Source organism: Sapajus apella, unplaced genomic scaffold (genome assembly GCF_009761245.1).
Source record: "Sapajus apella isolate SASKATOON/1434 unplaced genomic scaffold, GSC_monkey_1.0 scaffold53, whole genome shotgun sequence".
In the NCBI taxonomy this organism is placed as follows: domain Eukaryota; kingdom Metazoa; phylum Chordata; class Mammalia; order Primates; family Cebidae; genus Sapajus; species Sapajus apella.
The window spans coordinates 14,590,126-14,606,390 of record NW_022436993.1 but is presented as its reverse complement, the minus strand read 5'-3'; the positions used below and the strand labels follow the sequence as shown (position 1 = coordinate 14,606,390).

Below are 16,265 nucleotides of genomic sequence, written 5' to 3'. Positions count from 1 at the left end.
ACCCCTGCTTTATTGGACATAATTATTAGGTCATGTTCTTTTTGGTGTTGTTTGTACAGCTCTAGTGAGGTAGAATTCACATGCGGTAAAATTCACCCCATTTGTAAGTATATGATTCATGGCCTTCAATTACACTTAAAAAATTGTAAAACCATCATTACAGTGCAGATTTAGTAATTTCCATCATCCCCAAAGAGTCCCCGCGAGTTCTTTGTAGTCAAAGCCATCCCCCATTTCAGGTAACCACCGGTCTGATTTGTCTTTTTCTATTTTCCTTTTCTGGACATTTAATGTATATGGAGTCATAGCATGTTTACTCTTTGGGTAGCAAGTACTAATATTAGTCTACCAGCTCAGATGTGCATAAAATGTTTTTCTTTCTTCTTCCTCTCTCTCCTTCCTTCCTTCCTCCCTCCCTTCCTTCCTTCTTTCTTTCTTTTCTTTCTTTCTCTCTCCCTTTCTTTCTCTCCCTCCCTCACTCCAATCCTTTCTTTCTTTTTCTTTCTTTTTTGTAGCAAGTACAAATATTAGTCTACCAGCTCAGATGTACATAAAAATATCTTCCTTCTTTCCTTCCCTCCCTTTCTTTTCTTTCTCTTTCTCTTCTCCTTCCTTCCTTCCTTTGTTCCTTCCTTCCTTCCTTCTTTCTTCCTTCCTTCCTCTCTTTCTCTTTCTTTCTTGTAGCGGGTACCAACATTAGTCTACCAGCTCAGATATACATAAAAATATTACATATCCTTTCTTTGTTTTTCTTTCTTTCCTTCCTTCCTCCTTCCCTCCCTCTCTCTTTCACTCTTTTCTCCCCACCACCCACCCCTTCTCTCTTTCTCGTGGCACGATCTTGGGTCACTGCAACCTCTGCCTCCCAGGCTCAAGCAATTCTCCTGCATCAGCCTTCTGAATAGCTGAGATTACAGGTGCATGCCACTACCGCCTGGCTAATTTTTGTATTTTTAGTAGAGATGGGTTTTCACCATGTTAGCCAGGCTGGTAACTCCTGACCCCCAATGATCCTCCCAAAGTGCTGGGATTCCAGGCATGAGCCACCACGTCTGGCCTTTTAACTTTCTTTAAACCCAGTTCTGCAGCGGTACAGGGAAACCTGTTTTGGGGCACCACTGGGGTCTGGAGAGGGGAGGTCTACTTCCCTATGGTCATGCAAAACTCCAGGAGTGCTTTTGGTACCCATTGGAGTAAGGACCATTTATTTTTCAGCCCATCAACCTTGCCACTGATACTCTCATTATCAAATGGTTCTTCTAGGGAACAGGCTCTGCCATCTCCAATGACAAGCCTGGGCACCAGAATCTGCAGAAGGTTCCTGAGGTCCAATAGATGCATCCCACAGCTGTGTCACTCCAAAAGCTTGCCATCTGTGTGGGTGCTGCAGGGACCAAGGCTTGAGTCTTTGATGCTCATAAGACCACCATTCCCCTATCCCTCCCAATCTGGGGGAGTCACTCCTCCCTCCAACTGCTGTGAAAGCCTCCATCTCCCCCCAACCCAGCTCTGGCTCTTCTTCCTCCAGGACATCTGGGGTACATCATGGATGTACTGAGATCAGGCTTTCTCAAAAGACAAGAAGAAAGACTGTGCTTCTAAGAGCTGTTGCCAGGAATCCGGCAAACACTCCTGAAGGTAGGAAACCCAAAGAGACTAGCTGCTAACTCCAAACAGAAGGGATTGGGGAACATAAGGAACATTAAACACAGATTAGGGCCGGGCACAGTGATTCACACCTGTAATCCCAGCACTTTGGGAGGCTGAGGTGGGTAGATCATGAGATCAGGAGTTCAAGACCAGCCTGGCCAAGATGGTGAAACCCTGTTTCTACTAAAAATACAAAAAACTTAGCCGGGCGTGGTGGCAGGCACCTGTAATCCCAGCTACTCAGGAGGCTGAGGCAGAGAATTACTTGAAACTGAAAGATGGAAGTTGCAGTGAGCTGAGATCGTGCCACTGCACTCCAACCTAGGAGACAGAGCAAGACTCCGTCTCAAAAAAATAAATAAACAAAAAATAAACACAGATTAGGATCTCGCTAAACACCCTCCCACACTGCTCTACATTTATCCGACACAAAATCACATCAGCAAATCTGCTAAAAGCATGCTATTCTTTCAGCTTTTTCGCTGCGTTTAGATTCCATGGAAGTGTGCAGGAGGACGGAGTCAGCAAACAGGACGATCCAGGCTAAGCAGCAGAACTGGCTCTAACACAAGCAACGGCAACAAGCACCACGGCATTTTTTTAGGTGTTGAAGACATATTTCCTCTTTAATCCTCTCAGCATCCTTAGGTAAGGCTGTGAGTCCAAATCCCTTATCTAAAACTTTTGGGTCGCTGGGCACAGTGGCTCACGCCTGTAATCCCAGCATTTTGGGAGGCCGAGGCGGGTGAATCACCTGAGGTCAGGAGTTCAAGATCAGCCTAGTCAACATGGCAAAACCTCATCTCTACTAAAAATAGAAAAATTAGCTGGGTGTGGTGGTACGCACCTGTAATCCAGCCACTCCAGAGTCTCAGGCAGGAGAATCACTTGAATCCAGGAAGTGGAGGTTGCAGTGAGCTGAGATTATACCAGTGTACTTCAGCCTGGGTAACAGAGCAAGACTCCATCTCAAAAAATAAAATATAATAAAATAATAAAATAAACCTTTGGGGCAAGCTCTGCTTCAGAGTCCAGAATTTGGGGATTTTCAAAAGGCTGTTCAATGCATGGGATTTATATCACATAACACCCTGACAGAGTTTGATGCAGTTCTCCTAACAACTAATCAATTTTCTTCAATGAAACAAGTTTAAAAATCACACCAATGGATCTAAACAAAGACTGTAAATAGCTTTCCATTGGCTGGGTCAGGTCAGAAAAGAGGTTTGGTCCTTAGAACTTTCTGGATTTGGGACTGTACTAAACTCCCCATTTTACAGATAAAGGGAATGAGGAAGGGTAAGATGAAGTAATTTGGCCAAGGTCCTATTGCTAAGAAGTTGGGGGCTGGGTGTGCAGTGCTTCAGGCCCCCTCCTTCCCCACACTGAGAGCAAGGGATCAGGAGAAAATAACTTTGACTGATTTGTCTACCAGAAACTCACCTCGAGCCTCCTACACCAAAGCCATGGGCAGCTTGTGCATGACCTTCTTCCCAAGGCTCAGAGCTTTGCTGATGCTCATTTTAATTCACTTTGATAGGGGTTTTTTGTTTTCTTTTTTTTTTTTTTTTTTTTTTTTTGAGACGGAGTTTCGCTCTTGTTACCCAGGCTGGAGTGCAATGGCGCCATCTCGGCTCACCGCAACCTCCGCCTCCTGGGTTCAGGCAATTCTCCTGCCTCAGCCTCCTGAGTAGCTGGGATTACAGGCACGCGCCACCATGCCCAGCTAATTTTTTGTATTTTTAGTAGAGATGGGGTTTCACCGTGTTGACCAGGATGGTCTCGATCTCTTGACCTCGTGATCCACCCGCCTCAGCCTCCCAAAGTGCTGGGATTACAGGCGTGAGCCACCGCGCCCGGCCTTGGTTTTTTTGTTTTCATTTTTGATTTTGTTTGAGACAAAGTCTCCCTCTCACCCAAGATGGAGTGCAGTCACCTGATCACAGTTCATGGTAGCCTCTCCCTTCTGGGCTCAAGCGATCTTCCTGCCTTGGCCTCCCAAAGTGCTGGGATTACAGGTGTGAGCCACCGCGCCCCACCTATAGGGTTTTAAATAGCAGAAGGAGCCTAGTGAAGTGTGACTTACCCTAGGCACCCCTTACAGGCCTCCGAGGGACCATCCTCCAACTATGACATCGTCTTTTCTGCCTGAATCATCCCAGTAGTTAAACAAAAATTAGAGAATGTCATTCCATTTCTCTCTATATATATTTTTCCAAGCCCTTTTCATGAATATCAGTTCTTTCCTGCACTGATTTTTAGAAAAATTTTTAAAATTGTCTATTTCTCCCCACTTCCACCCCCAGGCTGACTCCTCATAAAGCAGCCTCTAGCCTCACCTGCCCCTTCTACATCACACCCACTCGAGGGCTCGGAATTGGGTCTGGGGGCAGTTGCTGATTTGCCTGCCCTCCCTTCCCGGCTCTTGGGGTTAGCCTCTGGGGCAGGGTTGAAGTTCAGGCCTGGCCAGGCAGCAGGAGGTGCAGACAGCGAAGCGGAATCCTTTGGAGATACCAGGAGAGGGCGCATCCGCATTTTCCTGTTTCAGATCAGGATTTTTTTTTCCCCTCTCTCTCCCTGTCCTTTGCGTTTCCTTCCAACCAGTGAGCAGCGTGGATGCACAACCACGTGCTCTCATTCTCACAGATTCGGGTGGCGCCAACGCCTCCTTTAGTAAATCAAGTTCTTCCCGGCTTTCATGCCCTTCTTTTGGCCTCAGGTACAAACCTGCCCCCAGGCTTCTCCCAGGCTACCTGGCCTCACACTCATTTCTGTTTATTCCTCCTGCATGAGGGTCCCGGGGCGGGCAGCACCGCCTGAACCAGGCCTTGACCTCGCGATCGGACGCAGCGCCTGTCGGTGACCGAGTCCCTGCGGCGCTGCCCGGGTGCTCGGGATGCCCGTAGGGCGGCTTTCCCTCCTACCTTGTCATCCTACTGTCTAATCCCGGGGCATCTTCCCTCCTCCACGGCAGGGAGGCTGCTTCCCAGATGCGATCCCCGCGCACCCGTGAATCCCAGCGCCGGGCACCTGCAGCGCCGTGAGGTTAGCGGAGCCTGTTCTTCGGCAACAAGAGCTCAAGAAATATCCTACAAGCTTTTTGCTTTTTGAGTGTATTTTAAAGCAAAAACGAGTGGAAAGCTATATATGCTCAGTTAACTATGTCTAGATGTAAGCCTTTTTCAGAAAAACACAAAGATGGAGGCCTCCCTCCGAGGATGCCTAGGATCCTCCTCTTTCCAGGGGCTGCAGCGACCCCTCTGCGGCTCTGGCTTCCACTAAGGGATCTGCCGGGAAGACGCAGGGAAGACCAGCGCCACACACTGCATTTGATTGATTTATTTTGATTAACGCCGTCACAGCAGCGCCTCAGCGTAGCCCCTGTTCTCCCGGGTCCCAGCGTCGACCCCACAGGAACCGAGGGTGGGAAGCTGGGGGCGGATGCAGGGAAAGGGGGCGGGGCCTCGGTGGGTGGGGCCTCGGTGGGCGGGGCCCGGGAAATTCCCCGGAGCTGGAGGGGTGCGGCGCGCGGTCAGCTGAGCGGCTCTGGGCGGGGTCGCGAGGCCGCACGTCAGCCCCAGGATCCCCGAGCCCTGCTGTCCCTACCGCCCTCCCGGCAGGTTCCCTGGTCATCATCCCATCCCGGTCCGGAGCCCTCTCCCGGCGGCACGATGCCAAGGAAACAGTGACCCTGAGTGAGGCCGAGCCGGGTGGCAGGTGAGCCGGGGCAGGGGGTCGCAGGGGTGGGCGAGGCGGCAGCGGCTCCTTCCCGGCGGGCTCCGGCCAGAAAACGGTTCCCGCTGCCCTGCCCCGCGGCCCGGAGCCTGTCGGGGTGAGGGTGGCGAGGGGTGGGGCGGCCCTCCCGCGGGACAGCTGCCCTGGGAGGGTCCCCAGGCCCCAGCGGGTCCTGACCTGGTGGGAAAGGGTGGGTAGTGAACAGCGGATGGGCCCGGGAAGGGTCCTGGGCCGGCCCGGCGACTGCAGGTGACCCCTCTGCAGGTCATCCAGGGGCTTGGAGGTGACGTCCTCCCGCAGGCTGGGAAGGATTCCGCAGCCGGTTCCTCGCCATAAAGAGGAGGTGGTTAAACACACCTCTGGGAGACGTGGGACCACTACTCGAGCTGAATGAGGTGCCTAGGGTTGGTACCACAGAGCGATCCCTCTCCAAGGGGATGGGAATCCACATAGGCCGCTTTGTCTAGGAGAGTGTGTACACTCTATAGAGAGAGGATATTTGATGAGGCTGAGAACCCCAAAGGAATTGTTTTTGCCATCGAAATGTGTGAGCTACAGGCAGTAAACATCACTCAAAGAAAATGAAACCCAGGTTCGGGCCTGGCCTCTACCACCAGGAAAACTACTGTATGGAAATGTATGCCACAGAACTGTTTGTAAGGATGAAAATGGAAAATGAAAGCATAGAAAGTAAGGCAGTGTGAGAACACCAGAAGCCTTTGGATCTGGTGAGCAAGGTGTTAAGAGTGTGAACAGAAGAACCCACCTTGCTCTTTTGACCCAGGGAGAGAGGAGTTAGTGGGCCAAGCAGCCTCTCAGGACAGGCCGTTTTGGGGAGCGCTGGAGAGATCTCAGGGCAGACGGCAAGGCCAGGGATTGCCCTGGGGTGGACAAGGCAAGTTTAAATGTGACCTGTAGAGAGAGGACAGTGATTGATTTAAGTCCCTAGCATAATCGATCTGTTTTTCCACTGGGTCAGTTTTAGGAGTTTTTTATATATTATGTACAACACTATAAAAACAGCAGCTTCTTTTTAATAAACTAACCTTTAGGTTGCATATTATGCCGGGAATATAACTAACTTTCCTCCCCAAAAAACCAAACTTTATTCTCGAAGGCAACTGGATACTGTATTGTGTCCTGCCAAACCCCTGCTCTAACTTAGGTAGAGATGCACACATATTCTAGCTGTGAACTACACTTCTGTTTTATAGAAATTTGGCATATTTGATATATATTCTTTGGAATTTATGAAATAGAAAACCCAAAGGAAAAGGAAAAAAAAAAAAAACTCTTTTTTAAAAATATTGGCTGGGTGCGGTGGCTCAAGCCTGTAATCCCAGCACTTTGGGAGGCCGAAGCAGGTGGATCATGAGGTCAGGAGATTGAGACCACCCTGGTCAACATGGTGAAACCCGTCTCTACTAAAATACAAAAAACTAGCAAGGTGTGGTGGTGCACACCTGCCAGCTACTCAGGAGGCTGAGGCAGGAGAATCCCCTGAACCCGGGAGGTGGAGTTTGCAGCAAGCCAAGATCATGCCATTGCACTCCAGTCTGGGTGACAGAGTGAGGCTCCATCTCAACAAAAAACATATTTCATTTAGAAAAAATTATTTTAAAAGTTTTCATTGTTTCCACTTTGACACGTGTATGAGGATTATTAGAATCTGTCTTGTGAATACCCAGATGGCTTTGTAGTGACAGAAAAAAAAGCACTTCTAAGTTTTCAAATAAGTTAGAAAACTGGATTTCGAGACTCTGGAAGTGAATGCCGTTGAACTGTAGAGAAATTCCTAACAATACTAGCATGCTGAGTTAGTCACCTGCACAGCAGAAAGCATTTTACAGGTGCTAGACTTAAAAATACCTCATTATGCTATATTTTCATTTCATCTCAACAAATGCAAGCCTGCTGTGTGCCATTCTCTGGTAAGAATAACATAGAGAGAAAATAGATGGGCAGAAAATGATAGCAGTAATTTCAGAATGGGCAGAGGAGATGGAAATGCAGAGTGCTCTTGGGTGCTCGGAGGAGGGAACAGTTCGTATGACACAGGACGTCATAGTTAATCTGGACATTGATCTGTCCAGTGAAAGTTTGCCAGGACACAAGGGGAGCCAGACAGAGGGCAGAGGGCAGAAGAGAGGCAAGGACGCAGAGACAGAAGAATGCAGGGAACTGCGAGCTTTTTAAAGTACCTTGGCTCCAAGTAGTGGGTCAGTTGGGTCGGGCCCTGAAAAGCCACGATTGTCTTGCTAAGAAGCTGAAAGTCTATCTTGTACAGGAAGGATGGAGTCAGGGAAATTACCTTGTATTGCACAAGAAACCATGAGGGCAAGAAGACTGAAATTGACAGGACTGAAAGCTAGTCATTTAGGAAGCTATTAAAATGTATTCAACAGACGTTTACTGAGCCCTCCCTTCTATGTGGCAAGTAATGTTCTCAGTCCTGGGGATACAACAGCGGACAAAATAGACAGAACCCCTGTCCTCTGTGGAGGTCAACAGTGGCTGTGTATCTAATTGAGACCGATGCCTTTCCCTCATTAGAAATAGGGTCACAAGGTCAGGAGTTTGAGACCAGCCTGGCCAACATGGTGAAACCTGGTCTTCACCAAAAATACAAAAATTAGCCAGGCATGGTGGCGTGCACCTTTAATCCTAGCTACTTGGGAGGCTGAGGCAGGAGAATCGCTTGATCCTGGAAGGTGGAGGTTGCATTGAACCGAGATTGTGCCACTGCACCCTAGCCTGGGCAACAGAGCAAGATTCTGTCTCAAAAAAAAAAAGCAAGCAAGAAAGAAATGGGATGCTCACCTCCAAGTTCCTTCTTCATCCCTGTTGTGCATCAGTGGCTTTCTATACTATACATGATGTATAGTGTACATCGTTGCTTATTACCTATCTGTTGGGTAGATGGGTTTAAGATTATTTTCTAAGGGCCAGGTGCAGTGGCTCACACCTGTAATCCCAGCACTTTGGGAAACCAAAGCACACAGATCACCTGAGGTCAAGAGTTCAAAACCAGCCTGGCTAACATGGTGAAACATCGGCTCTACTAAAAATACAAAAATTGGCCAGGCGTGGTAGCTCATGCCTGTAGTCCCAGCTACTCAGGAGGCTGAGGAAGAAGAATTGCTTGAACCTGGGAGGTGGAGGTTGCAGTGAGCTGAGATCACGCCACTGCACTCCAGCCTGGGCAACAGAGAGAGACTCTCTCTCTGAAAAAACAAGAAACAAAAACCTAAAAACAAAAATAAAACAATGATCTTCTAACAGTAAACTTCCTGGAAGTAACAATATGCTTTTTCAGGCGTCTCTCTGGACTTTGGCCACTCTTGACCTTTGTGGAATGTGTGTGTGAGCCATGTGTATTCAGCGTCAGTGGGGAGGGGTTGCCTTTGCTATGTATTACTTTATAATCTATCCCCGTCAGCTCTTGAAGAAAAGACATCATTTTCCCCAAGTGTGAAGGTGAAAATTTTTGCTGAATATGTTTGCCTGGGTGGTAGGTAACACAGAAGCAGAGTGGGGATTCATTCATCTATCTTGCATTTATGTGTCCACATGACAAGACAAAGTGGTGTATGTAAAAAATATACCCCCTCTACAAGACAAAATGGTATGTGTAAAAAAATTTCAGACCATGCAATTAAATTGCAGCTAAAGATATCTTAGTCTTTTCAGTATGCATTGAAAAATAGAATATTAAGGCCTACGTATTCAGTACTCTAATAGCTCTGTTGTTTTACAAGATGTGGCTTTCATACCTGGCGGTGCCATTTCCTGGCCTTGGATGAGCTGTGCGCCTCTGTAAGCCCAGCTTCCTCACCTATATAAAACAGCTGCCTAGTTCAGCATTAGTGAAGATTAGAGTCAGTGACAGGTCTGGTGTGCTGAGTTTGCACATAGTAAGCATTCAGAGAATGTTAATTCTCCCTTTCATCTTAGCCAAAATACAAGAAACAAAATACAGAGTTTTAAAGCAGCTTTTATGGAGAGATAATTTGCTTACCATGCAATTCACTTGAAATAAGGAGATGTGAGCTTGAAAATTTGCCTGGGAAATTTTTTTCATGACACTTTGCCCATGTCTGTCTACATATATCCTGATCATCATGTTGTCATACCCTTGTCTCCCTCCCCCATTTCCCAAATCCTCACTGTACCCTTTTATATACCCATACACACACAGACACATACACACCCTCTTCTGAAACTAGGCTATACCTTTGTTGTTTAAAAGGAAGAATCAAAAATGTTCAAAATCTAACTGGAGGGAAAGTGGGCAACTTTTGGAGTCAATATAAGCAATCACTAATGGGTTTGTGGGACTCCTGGGGACCCCTTGTGGGGCGGGGACAGCTCTATTTTCAACTGGTGACTTTTCCACAGGAACTTCTGCAATGTCCCATCAACCTCTCAGCTGCCTCACTGAGAAGGGGGACAGCCCCAGTGAAAGCACAGGAAATGGACCCCCCCATCTGGCCCATCCAAACCTGGACACGTTCACCCCGGAGGAGCTGCTGCAGCAGATGAAGGAGCTCCTTACCGAGAACCACCAGCTGAAAGGTGAGCGGGGCTGGTCCCTGCATGCCCTGTTCATCCTAGGCTTCGGGAAATGCCGTCCCTTTGCACTCAGGCTTGGTGGTGAGCTCCCTTCTCTCCCTGTTTCCCTAGGCAGTAGCAGGTGGAGAAGCACAGGATTTAGCTTTTGGCGAGGCTAAATCTGTTTTGATTTTTACTTTTGGATACAGGTAAAAATAAAAAGTGTGTGTATCTCAGGGAACTAGCATAATGACATTTAGCCCATTCAGAAGGAAAAAGAGGGTGGGCGTGGTGGCTTACCCCTGTAATTCCAGTACTTTGGGAGGCGGAGGCAGGATTGCTTGAGTCCAGGAGTTCAAAACCAGCCTAGGGAAGGTAGTGAGACCTTGTCCCTATAAAAAAATTATTAAAAAAAAAAAAAAAAGCTGGGTGTGGTGGTGCACGCCTGTGGTCCTGGCTACCGGGGAGGCTGAGGTTGGAGGACTGCTTGAGCCCAGGGAGGTGGGGCTGCAGTGAGCCGTGATCATGCACTGCACTTCAGCCTGGATGACAGAAAGAAACCCTGTCTCAAAAAAAAAAAAAAAAGAAAAAAGAAAAGAAAAAAAAGGAAGAAAGGCTGCTATGGTTCCAGAGTTGGTCCTAAATATTACCTTCCTAAGAGACAGCATCCTGGTATCTCAAGCCATGGCTTTTGGCAGAACCAGTGTTTGAATCTAGGAGTAGTAAGAACTTCCTTAGTTCCCTGGTAACCATAGATATTTAGATATTTGTGCTGTAGTGGCGGTACCCAAATCAACTTTATTTTCTTGGGACTTTTTTTTTTGAGATGGAGTCACTCTGTCGCCCAGGCTAGAGTGCAATGGTGCAATCTCGGCTCACTGCCACCTCTGCCTCCCAGGTTCTCATGATTCTCCTGCCTCATCCTCCTGAGTAGCTGGGATTACAGGTGCACACCACCATACCCAGCTAATTTTTTGTATTTTTAGTAGAGACAGGGTTACACCTTGTTGGCCAGACTGGTCTCAAACAGCTGACCTCGTGATCTGCCCATCTTGGCCTCCCAAAGTGCTGGGATTACAGGTTTGAGCCACCATGCCCAGATTTCTTGGGACTTTTAAGGACTAGAAATGATGTTAATCTCACTGGTCTTTTCTGTAAGCAAAAGCCACTTAATCTTTTTGCTGCTGCCCCTTGGGCCGAGGTTAAGCATGGCATCCTTAGATTCAGAGCCATGTGGTAAAGTGGTCTAGGAGAGGTTTGAGTCATCAGATGAAGTCCACTCTTCCTGGTGTGTGACTCCATCCCTCTGAACCTCCTGCAGAAGCCATGAAGCTAAATAATCAAGCCATGAAAGGGCGATTTGAGGAGCTTTCAGCCTGGACAGAGAAACAGAAGGAAGAACGCCAGTTTTTTGAGACACAGAGCAAAGAAGCCAAAGAACGTCTAATGGCCTTGAGTCAAGAGAATGAGAAACTGAAGGAAGAGCTTGGGAAACTGAAAGGGAAATCAGAAAGGTCATCTGAGGTGAGCAGACTGATCCATTGTGATTTTTTTTTCCCTTAACATTTGTGGTAGAATCTTAATTGTCTAGACTCCTAGATCAAAACCTTTCATGATTCAGTCTGGATTGGTGTTTTGCCTGGTCTTGGAAGAAGTGCTTTTGCTGAAAAGATTGGTTGACCTGTTAAGGGTCATGTATAATCTCTTTTAGGGGAAAGAAATTTGTAAAGCTTTGACCATACTGATTGTAGGCAGAACACTGAGGTTATAAATGAGTGTTCTGTATTCATTATAGATGGTGCAGATGGGCCTCTGTTTTTAGTTTCTGTTATTAGTTTTTAAACCATCAATTGTTTTTAGTTTGTCTTTGATATACAAAATATGTTTAAAAAACCTATTACTGAAAATTTTTACTTGTTGACCTTGTCTGTTTGCTCAGTCTAAAATGGAGATTATTCACTATACATTTTCCTTTTTAAAAATGTTTTGGAAAATGTCATGTTGTGGTAGGAGGCTATCGCGTTACCACAGATGAAAAGAGAAAGAGACACATTTTTCTTGACCCAAAGAACCTGGAAAATGTGCTCATACCTGGGAGTGGACATCAAAGACATTAGTAAAGAAACAAACCAGAAACTGTTTGGCGTCCCCCACTGGGTGTGTTTGCTAAGGAGCCCTCTGCTGTCCATGTTCTTCCAAGCCTGACACCTAACGGCCCTTTGGAGGGTAAGGCACTGAGATGGTAAAGGCAGGACTTATTCTGGATACAGGTGATTTTTCTAGAGACTCTATCTTAAACTTCACTGATCTCTAATTTCTTGGATAGGTAAAGAAGGAAAACAAAGAAACAAACTGAAAGAAAAGAATGGGAAAGGAAGGATGATATAGAATCATCTAAAGCATAAAAGGTTATTTAGAAAAATACTATATTAGGCTGGACATGGTGGCTCATGCCTGTAATCCCAGCACTTTGGGAGGCCAAGGCAGGCAGATCACTTGAGATCAGGAGTTCAAGACCAGCCTGGCCAACATGGTGAAACCTTGTTTCACCTAAAAATACAGAAAAATTAGCCAGGCATGGTGGTGCACGCCTATAGTCCTAGCTACTCAGGAGGTGTAGTCCCAGCTTCTCAGGAGGCTGAGGTGGGAGGATCTCTTGAACCTGGGAGGCAGAGGTTGCAGTGAGCCAAAATCGTGCTACTGTACTACAGCCTGGGCAATAGAGTGAGACCCTCCCTTGAAAGAAAGAAAGAAAAAAAAAAAACTCATTCTATTCAATTTCCTTACGTCAAGAGGAGATATATGAAGATTCCTACTAAAGTATAGTCTCACTTTTACCTGCTTATTTCTGAGTTCTAGCTGAGCAGTACCTGTCCTTTTACTGCTTTTTTTTTCTTTAAGTTTGTGTGTCTTTTGTATGATTCATTACTAAGAGAGAATGCAGACTTTCCACCTTGCTTTGCAGACCGAACTCTTCGGTTTCACAATGAGTTGCTTTTCTCTAAGGCCGGGTGGTAGTTTTGTAGCGAGGCTGCCCCATGCGTAGGAAGAGCATCATCCCAGGAATAGAAGGGGTACATCATGTTACCGCTTAATGCCTGCACCCCCGGTTTTCAGTATTTCATGGATGGTTGGTTTATGATGCATCCAGATGTCTTTCTGATGCTGTTTTGGTTCTCTAGGGAGCCTTTGGTCCTGTTTCCCGTCCCTTAGGGAATCTATCACAAGGAAAGGGAAAAGAGAAACTCAATTTAGTGTTGACAGGTTTGAGATCACCTATTTTCATTACCTGTTTGGAGAATCCATAGATAACACTTACTCATGCTATATATTCCTGAAGGTAACTGAGATTTCTCTTTAAAGGTTGGTCTTAAGGCATTTGTTAGTTATGCTGTAAAGATCGGAGGTTGGGGGAAGTTTCACTTTTCTCATGTGTCGCCATTTTCTGATCATCTCAAATACATTTATTTCTGGTTTGGGAAGGGAACCAAAGCATGGTGCCATGTACATAGAAGCAACGGAGGTTTCCTGACAGCTGGAAGGGACCAAAGAGACTGTGTGATGCCACATTTTTCTTTTTTTTTCCTTCCTGTGAGACGGAATTTCACTCTTGTTGCCCAGGCTGGAGTGCACTGGCGCGATTCAGCTCACTGCAACATCCGCCTGGGTTCAAGCGATTCTCCTGCCTCTGCCTCCCAAGTAGCTGGGGCTACAGGCACCCACTACCACGCCTAGGTAATTTTTATATTTTTAATAGAGACAGGGTTCGCCATATTGGCCAGGCTGGTCTTGAACTCCTGCCCTCGTGATCCGCCCACCTCAGCCTCCCAAAGTGCTGGGATTACAGGTTAGAGCCACCGCGCCCAGCCTCCACATCTTTCTTTCTCAGCCACAAAAACAGCCCAGGAGCTGAAGAGAATCTGCTCCAGGCGATGCACCCAGAGTATAGCCTAGATGTGTTCTTCCTCCTCCCACCTGGAAACACCACATCTGAACAGAGTCATTCTCTTATGACTTTGTCATATGCAGTCACTGCAACATGGTGAACACAACCCAGCCCTGACAGTAGTGGGATACTGATGTATATTATTCATGTCTGCAGAGGCTGGAACTTAATTTTTTTAAATCCTTCATACCAGTCTCTGCATTTTAAGTGTTCTTATTTCTCACCAGATGTACTTTTAGCAACCTTGAACACCAACATAGGCTGGGCATGGTGGCTCACGCCTGTAATCCCAGCATTTTGGGAGGCGAAGGTGGGTGGATCACTTGGGGTCAGGAGTTCGAGACCAGCCTGGCCAACATGGTGAAACCCTATCTCCACTCAAAATAGAAAAACTTAGCCAGGCGTGGTGGTGGGGGCCTGTAATCCCAGCTAATCGGAAGGCTGAGGCAGGAGAATCACTTGAACCTGGGAGGTGGAGGTGGCAGTGAGCCGACATTGTGCCACTGAACTCCAGCCTGGGCGACAGATCGAGACTCCATCTCAAACAAACAAATGACAACAAAAACACTAACCTTAAGTGTGAAAGGGACCAGCCCCCACACTGTTTTGGACCATCCATTGTGCTTTGCTGTCCCTGAACCAAATCATGTCCTTGGTGCTTTGGCTTCTAACAGACATGCCAAGTGTGGGAAGAAGGGGCATGGGTGGGCACTGGTGGGGAGGAAAAGGGCAGGAGGTTGGGTGGTGGCAGGTTTTGTCCGTCCTTTCTGGAATTTTAGACAATAGCTTATGAGTCCACTGTTGCCAAAGTGAGGTTATTTCCATAATATCAGATTATGCCAGCATGGCAAGGAAGGCTGTCTTTCTTGTCATGAAGTTACCTTTAATTTTGATTATTTGAATACAATAAAATAATGTAAAAATTTCCATTTTAAATGTTATGCCAAAATAAATTGTCGGTTGGGCGTGGTGGCTCACGCCTCTAATCCCAGCATTTTGGGAGGCCAAGGCAGGTGGATCACCTGAGGTCAGGAGTTCAAGACCAGTGTGGCCAACGTGGCAGAACCCCATCTCTACCAAAAATACAAAAATTAGCTGGGCATGGTGGCAGGTGCCTGTAGTCCCAGCTATTTGGGAGGCTGAAGCATGAGAATTGCTTGAACCCAGGAGGCAGTGGTCGCAGTGATCCAAGCTCGTGACGCTGCACTCCAGCCTGGGTAACAGAGTGAGACTGTCAGAAAAAGAAAAATGGCAAGTAAAGGCTGGAATTTTCTACTTTAAAGCACAGGGCACAAAGGTGTTGAGAAACTTCCTTGTCACTGGGTATGGAGGCAGTTGAGTCTCATGGCCAGGTCCTTAGTTTGATTTGTATTTGTTTGTTGGCTTTTTTTTTTTTTTTTTTTTTTTTTTTTGAGACAAGATCTTACACTCCTGGCCTCAGGCAGTCTTCCTGCCTCAGCCACCACCCCTGGCTAATTATTGAATTTTTTGTAAAGATGGGGGTCTTGCTATGTTGCCCAGCTAATCTCAAAACCCTGGCCTCAAGCAATCCTCCTGTTTCAGCCTCCCAAAGCTCTGGGATTACAGGTGTGAGCCCATCCATGGTGCCCGGCCTTAGTTTCTTTGTTCATTCACTTTACTCCTTGTCACCTCCAGGACCTCAGTGGTGACTCCATGCTTCCCGCAGCAGAAGCAGAGCAGGAAAAGGAGCAGCTCAGGACCCAGGTGGTGCGGCTGCAGGCAGAGAAGGCAGACCTGCTGGGCATCGTGTCTGAACTGCAGCTCAAGCTGAACTCCAGCGGCTCCTCTGAAGACTCCTTTGTTGAAATTAGGATGGCTGTAAGTTTTTGGTTTTATTTTTGATTTGAGCAAACTATAAAGCCTCCCCTGGAAAGATGAAACAAATACTACTTTTTCTTGTCAACACAAGGAGGCCAAGGATTGAGGAACTTGCAGTGTGGCAAAGCGAAATTGGCCCTCATTTTTTAAGCATAGCATAATGCATGTAAGGGTTGTCATAGCTAAAATGGAAAAATATTAATTACCTTTTATGATGAAAGATGTAGTAATTTTTTTCATCATGTCCTGGCAAATTGAACATTTTTGTGACTGACCTGAAAAAGAAAAAAACCACACAAGCATGAACCTTCTGTCATTTTTCAAACCAGGTCTCAAAGCTGTATTCAGCAATGCACTTAAAAGAGCTACAAACATTTTTTAACAACAGAACCCTCTTTTTTGTTTTGAGACAGGAGTCTCTCTCTGTCCCCAGGCTAGAGTGCAATGATGTGATATCGGCTCACTGCAACATCTGCCTCCAGGGTTCAAGAGATTCTCGTGCCTCAGCCTCCCAAGTAGCTGGACTACAGGCACATGCCATTAC

At 46.7% G+C, this 16,265-nt stretch overlaps 1 protein-coding gene and 1 long non-coding RNA gene across 4 annotated transcripts in view; one reads left to right on the top strand and one right to left on the bottom strand.

Moving 5' to 3' along the window:
* The first annotated feature begins 5,178 nt into the window (after window positions 1-5,178).
* Window positions 5,179-16,265, top strand: part of OPTN (optineurin) — a 34,453-nt gene continuing 23,366 nt past the window's right edge. For all 3 annotated transcript variants that reach the window (XM_032244042.1, XM_032244041.1, XM_032244040.1), the window contains exons 1-4: window positions 5,179-5,367; window positions 9,784-9,960; window positions 11,258-11,460; window positions 15,539-15,721. In XM_032244042.1, coding sequence (XP_032099933.1) covers window positions 9,795-9,960; window positions 11,258-11,460; window positions 15,539-15,721 — 552 coding nt within the window. In that variant the 5' untranslated portion in view covers window positions 5,179-5,367; window positions 9,784-9,794. The remainder of the gene's footprint in view (window positions 5,368-9,783; window positions 9,961-11,257; window positions 11,461-15,538; window positions 15,722-16,265) is intronic.
* LOC116527180 lies at window positions 12,822-16,142 on the bottom strand. Its single transcript, XR_004258417.1, has 2 exons — window positions 15,928-16,142; window positions 12,822-13,154 (listed from the first exon to the last, which is right to left on the bottom strand). It is a non-coding gene; the product is annotated as an uncharacterized LOC116527180 (long non-coding RNA).